This window comes from Rhincodon typus, chromosome 3 (genome assembly GCF_021869965.1).
Source record: "Rhincodon typus isolate 14 chromosome 3, sRhiTyp1.1, whole genome shotgun sequence".
In the NCBI taxonomy this organism is placed as follows: Eukaryota; Metazoa; Chordata; class Chondrichthyes; order Orectolobiformes; family Rhincodontidae; genus Rhincodon; species Rhincodon typus.
The window spans coordinates 32,368,178-32,380,321 of NC_063334.1; the positions used below are offsets into that span (position 1 = coordinate 32,368,178).

At 42.9% G+C, this 12,144-nt stretch overlaps 1 protein-coding gene across 1 annotated transcript in view; it reads right to left on the reverse strand.

Moving 5' to 3' along the window:
- Positions 1 to 7,313, reverse strand: part of LOC125487829 (T-cell-specific guanine nucleotide triphosphate-binding protein 2-like) — a 100,591-nt gene extending 93,278 nt beyond the window's left edge. The window contains exons 1-2 of the mRNA XM_048620232.1: positions 7,288 to 7,313; positions 6,734 to 6,889 (exon numbers count right to left, since the gene is read on the reverse strand). Coding sequence (XP_048476189.1) covers positions 6,734 to 6,889; positions 7,288 to 7,313 — 182 coding nt within the window. The remainder of the gene's footprint in view (positions 1 to 6,733; positions 6,890 to 7,287) is intronic.
- Positions 7,314 to 12,144: the final 4,831 nt, after the last annotated feature.

Genomic DNA, 12,144 nt, shown 5'->3' on the forward strand with positions numbered 1-12,144 from the left:
TCCTCCGCCTAGAAATTTTTGGCTGAGCTTTAGCTCCTCACTTTTGCTTTTGGCCTGACCCAAGGTAGTCAACTTAGTGGTATTGCTGTTTCTCTTTACAATCCACCACCCATAGATACTAGTGATGTATTGTACTTGGTTAAACCATCTGTACTTGTTGGCCTATTATGGTGTGTTCTTGCATGATGCATTTTGGCCATGTATTTTCTGAATTCCATATTCCTAGCTATCTTTTCTGTGTCCTTCTGAAGCAGAGAACCAAGTTGATTAGGTATTGAAGCAATACCAACTTGGCGATAATTTAAACATGAGAGATAATCCGAATCAATAGGTATATCTGTATATTCGATACCCAGTTTCACAGGAGGCTAGACAGGATAGATGCAGGGAGGATGCTCCCAATGGTGGTTGTGTCCAGAACCAGGGGTCACAGTCTGAGGATTTGGGGTAGACCATTTAGGATGGAGATGAGATATTTCTTCACGGAAAGGGTGATGAGCCTGTGGAATTCATTACCACAGGAAGTAGTTGATGCCAAAATATATTCAAGAGGCGACTAGATATAGTACTTGGGGTGAATGGGATCAAAGGTTATGGGGAGAAGGCAGGATTAGGCTATTGAGTTGGACGATCAGACATCGTTGCGATGAATGATGGAGCAGGCTCGAAGGGCTGAATGGCCTCCTCCTACCCTTATCTTCTATGTTTCTATGTTTCTATGTCAGTGGTGATATCTATTTGTTTGACATTGTCAGCCAATGACCTGGCTTGTTGCTGCTGTATGAAATATATTTTATGCATTAGCTCGCCTCACCTCAAACTCTTGTAAGGTATTTAGGCAACAATGGGATTGTATAGGAAAACTGGCTCAGATACTGTCAGGTTCTTCTTAATGTCTTCCTTCATCTGTGTGTAAACTGACTCTATCCTGCAGATTTCCAGCAGTTCTATCGTTTTCATTCTAGCCAGTACCTGTAAGTTTTAAATAAAACCCGAAAGAACTGTGGATGCTGTAAATCAGGAACAAAAACAAAGTTGCTGGAAAAGCTCAGCAGGTCTGGCAGCATCTGTGAAGGAAGAAACATTCAACATTTCGGGTCCAGTTCTGAGGAAGGGTCACCAGACCCAAAACGTTGACTCTGTTTTTTCCTTCACAGATGCTGTCAGACCTGCTAAGCTTTTCCAGCAACTTTGTTTTTGTTCCTGTAAGTTTTAATTGGATGATAAGAGGACAGAATCCATTGTTCTCATATTGGTGCTGCAATCGTGTCATGGTAATCCAACATGTCCCTGTATGCAGAAATGCAACATGAGTTGGTTTCACTGCAGCCCATAAAACTTCCATTGGACAGTGTGCTGATACATCAAACTGGCATCTTTCTTGTTCTGCATCATGTATCAGATGTGGACATACCATGAAGAGACTTTTATACTGCACCTATCTAAAGTGCTGCTTATTGTGTTCCCTTCTATCACTGTTGCAAATAGTGGTATATTACAATAACATACATAATCATCTCCTCTAATAACCCCCAATATTCTCTACTCAATATAATATCTTAATGAGTGTTGATTCTAATGGAACTGGGTTTGCTGCAGCAATTCAGATATTATTACATTTAACACATTTTGTATCAGTTTTGTCCTTATGTGATAAACTCCTGAGTTGGCAGTTGGTCAGGCCATACTCCCTGTGCTGCGACAGGTTAAACAAATATGCATTTCCTATCTTCAGGTGTTCCTCACCCTCTCCCATGGTTCTCTCCTCCAGCCCAATTGCCAGCACTGCCACCCAGTGTTCTGGACTCATTGTGGCTGCCTTATCCACCCATTAGCCACCTACTAATGTGAAGTCTCTATTGGCTTCTGGTATGCGTTAACCATAATCACTGTTATTTGTATTGGTAGAGAAGCAGCTTCCACTTATTCCTTAATTACTCTCTCATTTTAGATGTGCCCTCCTCCTGAGGTGATGTACCTCCTTTGACTACAGTTAGCGTACAATCAAGTATTACCTCAAAGCCATTGTTTGCATGTTCACACTTTACACTTAAAAACTCAGATTTTTCAAAAGTAACTCATTGAATGCTTTTTCAGACATTTCACATCCCAAAATTATCCAGAATTAAAATAAAAGTGTTATTGAGCTAAAATGTTTCTTTTCATTTTAGATTTATTTTTATAACGTTTTTCTATAGAAACTAATTTTGTGTGTGATTGTCTGAGAACTCTTGTTTTCCAGCCCTTATCCTTGATTAGGACTCTTTTTTTGTAGTTTTTTTTTCGCAGGCGGTCTTCTAGAAAAAGCAATGATACCTTGTAGCTTGTCCATGCTACAAAATGTGCATCATCTTGAGTGTCCTTTAACAAATTTTATTTTAAACTTGGTTTTCTGTCTTCTCACCTAAAACCACCTTTTATGTTTTTTCTTCAGAGCGGCATGGTGGCTCGGTGGTTAGCATTGCTGCCTCACAGCACCAGGGACACGGGTTTGATTCCAGCCTAAGCTGACTGTCTGTGTGGAGTTTGCACATTCTCCCCGTGTCTGCATGGGTTTCCTCCGGGTGCTCTGGTTTCCTCCCACAGTCCAAAGATGTGCAGTCTAGGTGGATTGCCCGTAGTGTTCAGGGAGGTGTAGATTACGTGGGTTAGAGGGGGATGGGTCTGGGTGGGATGCACTGAGGTTCGGTGTGGACTTGTTGGGCCGAAGGGCCTGTTTCCACACTGTAGGGATTCTATGAGTTGCCCACCCTGCATGGTCTTAGTTTTCCAACCAGCACAGCTTTTGGATCATGTGTTCTGCTAGTACCTCCTAGGGGTCTGACCTATCTGTCTGGCTCTGGCTGTCCTGTTCCTCTTCGACCCCCTCACTCAGTGCCTCCTGACCTGAGTCCTCCTTCAGATTCTTTGAATCTTGCCCACACCAGTCTGGTGCTTCTCTCGCTCCAACTACAGGATGTAAGTTAAAACATATTCACCCAAGTGCAGTGCCGGTCCTGCACGTGCAATACAAGATCTTTACGACTGTGCCAGAAATTACTGTTATTCAACTTGATAAAAAAAAAGACGGTTCAGGTGTCTGTTGCAGAAATTTGTTCAATTGAATACTAGAAGAATCAGCCTGATCAAAGATTAAACTCTGCCAAGACGCACATGTTTTCAGGTTTTATACCAACTAGGTCATGTTCAAAATTCTTAGTTTAGTCAATTCACACCATATATTGACCAAATTTACTCATTTGATACAGTACATGTAGCAGGCATTGTCTGTATTTGCCCAAGGCTTCTTTATCTTTATTAATTGTACATATCAGCTGCTCCAAATTCTCTATACTATTTCTGAACATGTGTAATCCTTCAGTTCTGACTTTTTAATAAGACACTCCTAACTGAAATGGCTTAGCCCTATTTCACCATTAACTAACTGAAACTTTTATTCAACTGCTTTGTGTTTCATCAATGACCTTTCCTTCAGCATAAGGTCTGAAATGGACATGTTTGGTTTGATTTGATTTATTATTGTCACTTGTGTCAAGATACAGTGAAAAATATTGTTTTGCATGCTAACTAGAAAAATCATAAGTACATCAGAATAATAGACCAGATTGCAGATTGCTGATGATTGCACAACGTTCATCAACGTTCACAACCCCTCAGATACTAAAACAGTCCCTGGCCAAATGCAGCAAGTCCTAAATAATACTCAGGCTTCGCTTACCAAGCAGCATGTAACATTCACACTTTCAAATGCTAGGTAATGACTACCTCCAACTAGACAGAATCTAACTATCGCCCCTTGACATTCACCATCACTGTATCTCCCATTAGCAACATCCTGGGGAGTTGCCATTGATCAGAAACTGAACTGGGCTAGTCATTTACCTACAGTGACTGCAAGACCAGGTCAGAAACAAAGGAATCCTCAACCAAACAACTCACCTCCTGAATGCCAAAATCCTATTCACCATTAATGAGGCACAAGTCATTAATGTGATGGAATAGTCCCTGCTTGCCTGGATGAGAGCAGTTCCAACAACACTCAAGAAGCTTGACACCATGAAGGAAAAAGCACCCCACTTGACTGCCACCATAATCACAAATGTACAAGCATTTTGCATATTTCAGCTTAAGTAAGTATAAATGTTGGTTTATAATTTATTGAATTTATTTTAGATGTCTAAGAGCAGTTAAAACAAATGTGATGCTTTGGGCAACATTTCACATTTTGAAGGAAGATTAAAACTGTCAGAGGAAATGAAGAAAATGTTTTAAAGCTGAAAATAGTCACACTTTGACAAAACTTTTCATCTTGTACATGTCAGGACATTTGCCAGAATGCCAATGTAAGGAAGATCAACATTTTATAATGTATGATTGGTTGACAAGTGAACTATGATTAAAAGAGGCAATACCTTGGAGAATGTGATGGTGTTAGATAATGATCAACAGTTAACGGCCAAACTTTGTTTAAATTTAAATCAGACTGACTCTGACTCTAATTGGTCAAGGCATCACACTGAAGAAGGAATTAGAAAATGGCAGACACTTATTTTGTTCAGTTGAAATAGGTGCAGTGTGTGGACATGTTATTTCTGTCAGCAAAGTAAGGGACTTGTGTATTAATAGATTTCATTTCTATTATGTGCACATGTGCCACACTGGGAATGGTGGGGCAGCACGGTGGCTCAGGGGTTGGCACTGCTGCCTCACAGCACCAGGGACCCGGGTTCAATTCCACCCTTGGGTGACTGTCTGTGTGGAGTTTGCACATTCTCCCCGTGTCTGTGTGGGTTTCCTCCGGGTGCTCTGGTTTCCGCCCACAGTCCAAAGATGTGCAGGTTAGGTGGATTGGCCATGCTAAATTGCCCATAGTGTTGAGGGATTGTGTAGATTAGGTGGGTTATCAGGGGCTGGGGCTGGGTGGGATGCACTGAGAGTCGGTGTGAGCTTGTTGGGCCGAAGGGCCTGTTTCTACACTGTAGGGATTCTATGATCTATGATCCACAGTTCTTCCACCAGTGATGTACAGTAGCTGCAATGTGTACTATCTACAAGATGCACTGCTGAAATTCATCAAGTTTCCTTCAACAGTATCTTCCAAACCCATTCAATCAAGGAAAAGGGTACCAGATATATGGTACATCAAGATCCTCTCCAAATCACCTTCCAGACTTGAAAATAAAGCACTATCCATTTACTCTCACTGGGTCAGAATCTTGGAACTCTGTCCCAAATAACATTGTGATTCAATAACGGCACAACTCTTCATGATATTTTCAGTTTCTGGATTTTTTTTAAAATTGTAATTTGAGTTCATTACATTTCCTACAGACTGCAGTGGTTCAAAAAGACATCTCACTACCACCTTCTTAAGGGCAGCAAGGATAACACAAACTGCCCCAGCCTGCGATTTCCATTTTCCCTGAATGAAGTAAAATTGAAAAATATGATGGAGGGTTGTGAGACTTCAGGCTCAACTTAGGAGTGAGTTCACATTACTGTTGCTGTTACAATCAGACATTGACTTAGTATATCCCAGCTGGAGCCACCCTCGCTGAACACTGGTACAACACTAAATCTGTCCTGTACACCTTGATATGTGGAACTTACCTGATCATGTCAGTTAGTCCCTTCAGGTACTAACTCTTATATACAATGATTCTAGTACGTTTCCCTGGGGATAATTGCTTCCCACTTTTACCTGCTGGATTTTCTACCATTAATCCTGAGCCCCACGTTTCCTGTTCTGTAGCCATTTTGCTGTCTTTTCTGGTATTGTTCCTTGATTCTACACACTTTGAGCTTGGTCAGAAGTGAATCATGAAATATCTTACTGAATTCCTCCTGAAAATCCAGATATTTTACATCAACTACAATATGCATACTGAAAACAAAAAATGCTGGAGATCACAGTGGATCAGGCAGCACCCATGGAGAGAGCGCAAGCTAACGTTTCAAATCTAGATAAATCTTCATCACAGCATTGGAGCTCTGATGAAGAGTCATCTATACTTGAAATGTTAACTTGCTTTCTCTCCATGGATGCTGCCTGACCCGTTGTGATCTCCAGCATTTTTTGTTTTTAATACTTCCAGCATTTGCAGTAATTTGCTCCTGCAAACTACAATACCCATGTCTGCTTTCTCTGTCACTTGTTTGATGAATTTAAATGTTTGAGCATAAACTTCTCTTCTGAAATCTGTTGACTCTTCATGATATTTCTGGATGTTTTTCATTTGAGATTTGAGTTCATTAGAATTCCACTAAATTTCCTACCAACAGACAAATTAAGTCAACCAGATAACTACTTGAGTGGATTGTTTTTTCAGAAGGATAGCATTTAGACTGTTAAAGTGTAATCTAAGATCTTTATTTTAACTGACTCTATGAAATTGTGCAAAAGCATAATTTTAGGAATTCAAAAAAAAATGGGAGCTATTAACCAAATTTGAATTTGTACGTAGGGTAACAGTGAATCAGAGCAATTTTCCATTGCGCTCCCACTTCAAACTCTCTCCCTCCTTGACTTCTTAAATGATTTAATTGAAGTTGAAAACAGGCTGGAGAAACAGCTGGAGAAGCAATTAGAGGTTCAAAATGGTACTGACACTGAGCAACTCTTTGTGAGCTCCCCATTACAGACCTTATTCTAACATTTCTTATAACCGTTCAATGCTTCTAAACCTAAATTCTAAGTGTATAAAAGTTAGTAATAACTTTCAAATCTACTTACAGGTCTGAGGATCCTTCAAATGTCCCGGCGTCCGAAGCTGAGCTGGCAGGACCAGGGCAAAACCAATGGCTTCCCGCAGGACCCATGAGGACGCCCAGAACCAAGTTCCGAACCCTGATCCCACAGCCATCTGACCCTGTGGTGTCCTGATCCGACCTGGAATGAAATCAGCCCCGACAGCAATTCGATTCCAAGAAGGACCAACCAGCACAGAGCTTAACCCCAGACCCGTAGTGATTCGACTCCAAGAAGGCCTAACCAGGCCAGGACCTAACCCCAGACCCACAGCGACACAAACCCGAGGAGGCCTGACCAGCCTAGGCCTGGTCCCCAATCCTGCAGCTACTTGACCCCGAGGAGGGTCAGCCTGACCAGACCCGACTCACTTACCTTCTGGAGTAAAAGACTCACACCACTGACGGCCTGGTCCATCCAGGACCAAAAGTCGTACCGCCACGACCCATCCCCGAGGAGACTGGAGAAGCCTAGGCCCGAACTCTCATGGTCTCCCGTCCTAGGGGAGGCCCAACCCAACAAGGAGCCATCTCACTTACCTTCTGGAGCAGCAGACTCGCACCATTCCCGGCACCATCCAGATGCAGGAAACCTCCAGAAAAATGGGGAAGACATGCTGGTCTGTGGGTGAGGCTGAAATAATGCGGTTTCAAGACCCCATCCCCAGCACACTCCTAGCAATGTCCAAGCTATCGAAAACAAAGTGGATGAACTCAGATCTAGGCTTACCTTCTAGACAGCACTGAGAGACTGCTGTGTGCTCTGTTGTATGGAGACATGGCTCTCTCCTGCTATCCCTGACTGTGCCTTGCAAGCTGAGGGGTTCTTCATACATCATATTGAATGCACGGTGTCCTCGGCTAAGGAAATGGATGGAGAGATATACTTCCTCATCAACACCTCGATGGTGCACAGACATGGTGACCCTAGTGAACCACTGCTCCCAGGCCAAGAATACCTTACAGTGTAATGTCGTCCCTACTATCTGCTGCATGAGTTCACCTCCACATCCCAACAGCAGTCTACATACTACCCCATGCGGATGTGAAGAATGTCCTGGATGAGATTTACGCTGCTACAAACACTCTGGAGACGAAATTCTCCGAGGCCTTATTCATCGTGGTCGATGATTTCAATCAGGCCAACCTCAAGAGGGTGCTGCCAACATGCCACCAACACATCCCCAGCCCCACCAGAGGACTGAACATCCTGGATCACTGCTACACAACCATCACCGATGCCTACCGCTCCGTTCCCCGTCCACATCTCGGAAAATCAGATCACAGCACCGTGTTCTTCCTCCCAGATTACAAGCAGAAGCTGAAACGGGAGGATCCTTCACAGAAAGTGATACAATGCTGGTCTCAGGCAGCGGAAGAGTTTCTCCGGGACTGGTTGGAATCGGTGGATTGGATCATATTCAAGAATTCAGCGGACAACCTAAACGAGTAGGCCACCACCGTCGTGGACTTCATTAGTAAGTGTGTAAAGGACAGCATGCCAAACAAGTCAATCCAGGTGTTCCCCAACTGGATGAACTGGGAAATGCACTCCCTACTGATGACCAGGCATGCAGCATTCAATTTGGATGACCCAAATCTATACAGAAAATCCAGATACGACCTCCACAAAGCCATCAGAGATGCCTGCTGCCTGTAGCAAGGCCTATACAACATAACAGGACACAAACTGAAGCACAGCAAGATAGCAGACAAAAACACATCCTTTCCTGATGCGTTCAATGCTCTCTATGCTTGATTCGGGCAGAATGCCAGCAACATGGTGTCACCTACCCCGGCCACACCTGTTCCCTCTGTCTCCACTGCAGACGTCAGATCAGTCTTCCTGGGAGTCAATTCAAGGAAAGCTATGGGCCCGGACAGAGTTCCCATCTATGCACGTAGGTCCTGTGCAGACTAGCTGGCAGAGATATTCACTGACATCTTCAAGCTCTCCCTCATACAAGCCGAGGTCCCCACCTGCTTCAAGAAGACCACCATCATCCCCATACCAAAGAAAGCACATGCAACGCACCTTAATGACTACTGCCCAATGGCTCTGACGTCCATAATCATGAAATATTTCAAGAGGCTGGTCATGATCCATATAAACTCCAGCCTCCCAGTCTGAGTCAATCCCCTGCAATTTGCCTACCGATCAAACAGGTCCGCAAGGACGCCATTTCCCTCGCCCTACGCACATCCCTGGATTATTTGATTAACAAAGATACTTATGTCAGACTCCTACTCATCGACTACAGCTCCACCTGCAAGGCCATAATCCCTTCCAGACCATTCTCAAAACTCTGAGATGTAGATCTCCGCTCCGGCCTCTGCAACCAGATCCTCAGTTTCCTGACACACAGACCACAATCAGTGAAGATAGACTGCACGTCCTTCACAATAACCCTCACCACTGGTGCCACCCACTGATGTGTTCTCATCCCCCTACTATACTCCCTGTACACCCAAGGCTGTGTTGTCAAATTCTGAAGCAATGCCATCTACACTTTCGCTGACGACACCATCATGGTAGGACGGATATCAAACATCGATGAGTCAGAATACAGGAAGGAGGTAGAGGGCTTGGTGTCGTGATGCAATGAGAAAAACCTCTCTCTCAATGTCAGCAAAACAAAAGAAATGATCATTGACTTCAGGAAGAAAGGAGGAGAACACGCTCCCATTTACATCAATGGAGCTGAGTTGGAGAGGGTCAAGAGCGTCAAGTTCCAATGAGAGACAATAAGAGACAATCTGTCCTGGACTTCCCATGTAGATGTGACTGTCAAGAAGGCACAACAACACTTCTTCTTCCTCAGGCAACATAGGACATTCTGCATATCCATAAGGACCCTCACCAACTTTTACAGATACACCACAGAAAGCATACTATCCAAATGCAAAACAGCCTGGTATGGCATAAAAACCGAAAGAACTGTGGATGCTGTAAATCAGGAATACAAACAGAAGTTGCTGGAAAAGCTCAATAGGTCCAGCAGCATCTGTGAAGAAAAAATCATAGTTAATGTTTCGGGTCTGATGACGCTTCCTCAGGACTGGCCTGGTATAGCAACTCCTCTGCCCAGGACTATAAGAAACTACAGAAGGCTGTATCTATAGCCCAGACTATTTTGGAAGTCAACTTTCCATCCATGGACTCCATTTACACCTCTCATTGCCACAGAAAGGCAGCCAACATCATCAAAGACCCCTCTCATCCCGGTAAATGCTCTCTTCCAAACTCTTTGTCAGGCAGCAGATACAGAAGCTTGAACATATGCACCAGCAGGTTCAAGAACAGCTTCTTCCCTGCCGTTACTAGACTGATGAATGGACTCTCTAACTTCAAATAATGTTGATCATGTTAATGTTGATCTTGCTTTACGCACCTCCTGTGCAGTGTAACCCAAATGCCTCACTCTGTCTAAGCGCACTATGATCTGTATGCTCTTGTTTGCTATGATCTGCTTGTACTGCTGGCAAAACAAAGCTTTTCATTGTACTTAGGTACAATAAATCAAATCAAAAATCTAATCAGTGCCTCATTTATTGAGTATTATTTATCAGTCCTCCTGCTTCAGCATTGAGTTCAGCAATTTTAGATTATAACCACTTTGCCCGTTATATCAGAATGCAGCTGTTGGTGATGATTCTGCTTTTGTATTTTCTCTTGATCATCCTTTCTTGTTTTACTTGCTCATTGCTTACCCATTAGCTTGCACCATCATTTCATTTTTCTGTACTGGCCTTCCACCATATCACACATTTTTCTCTTAATCTTTTCTCAGTACAAGATAGCATCCTTTATTTCCTGGCTCATTAGTTGCTTAGAAACAGTTAAGATTTGAAGTATTTCCAATTCTGATGACCCTTGCTAAGTGTTAAGATTGTCTTAATTTGCACTCTGTTCACCCAGTTGGGCTGTGCAGTCTAGCCCTTCATCCCACTGAGTTAAAATCAGTCCTGTGGGGTAGAAGACTTTTTATATCATGTACTAGAATTTTAAGAAATTAAAAGACCATTGCTGATATCAGATTAATATGTACTGAAATGATGTTTTTGTCATGACAGATACGACATGATCTACTGAGTTGCTCCAACACATTACATTTTTATTTCAGGTTTACGTATTCTCCAATATTTTGGCTTACTTTGAGAAAAAAGTAAACATTATTCACACTTCAATTCAGAATAAAACATAGATGACCATCAGGAACATGTGACATAACACAAAGTGAGGACTACAGAGAAGCTTTCTCTTCCAATGTATTTGAATACGGACATGGGTTTATTTAACTTTTCAGCTTCATGTCTAGGCAGGACTAATCATCTATGAAATACTGTATACAAAATAAACATATTTTCTCATATTTAAGTGCAGTGACCATCAATCTATCTGTTGCAGAACTGATCATCCCTCCATCATAAGATTAGAAGTGGGGATATTTGCCGATGATTGCACAATGTTCAGCACCATTTGCAACCCCTCAGATACTGAAGCTATCCACGTTCAAATGCAACAAGATTTGGACAATATCCAGGCTTGGACTGACAAGTGACAAGTAATATTGTGTCACACAAAAGCCAGGCTATGGCCATCACCAATAAGAGACAATATAACCACTGCCCCTTGATATTCAATGGTATTACCATCAATGAATACACAAATATCAGCATCCTGGAGGTTACCATTGATCAGAAACTCAATTAGACTTACCACATAAACACAGTGGCTACAAGAACAGGCCAGAGGCGAGGAATAGTGTGGGGAGTAACTCACCTCCTGACTCCCCAAAGCCTGTCCACCATCTACAAGGTACAAGTGAGGACTGTGATGGAATACTTCCCACTTGCCTAGATGAGTGCAGTTCCAACAGCACTCAAGAAGCTTGACACCATCCAGGACAAAGCAGCCCACTTGACTGGCATCACATCCACAATCATCCACTCCCTCCACCACTAACGCTCAGTATCAGCAGTGTGTACTACCTACAAGATGCATTGTAGAAATTCACCAAAGGTCCTCAGGTAGCACCTTCCAAACACTGCGTCCATCTAGAAGCACAAAGGCCGCTGATACATGGGAATGCCACCACCTTCAAGTTCCATTCTGAGCCTCTTATCATTTTGACTTGGAAATACATCGCCGTTCCTTCACTGTGGCTGTGTCAAAATTCTGGGATTGCCTCCCCAATGGCATTGTCGATCAATCCTCAGCAGGTGGACTGCAGTGGTTCAAGAAGGCAGCTCACCACCACCTTCTCAAAGACAACTAGGGATGGGCAAGAAATGCTGGCCAGCCAGTGACACCCACATCCCATGAAAGAAGGAAAAGAATTTGTAAATTTGAAAGTTTTGATACTTTTTTTTCATTTGTAAAATTAGTGAGATTCA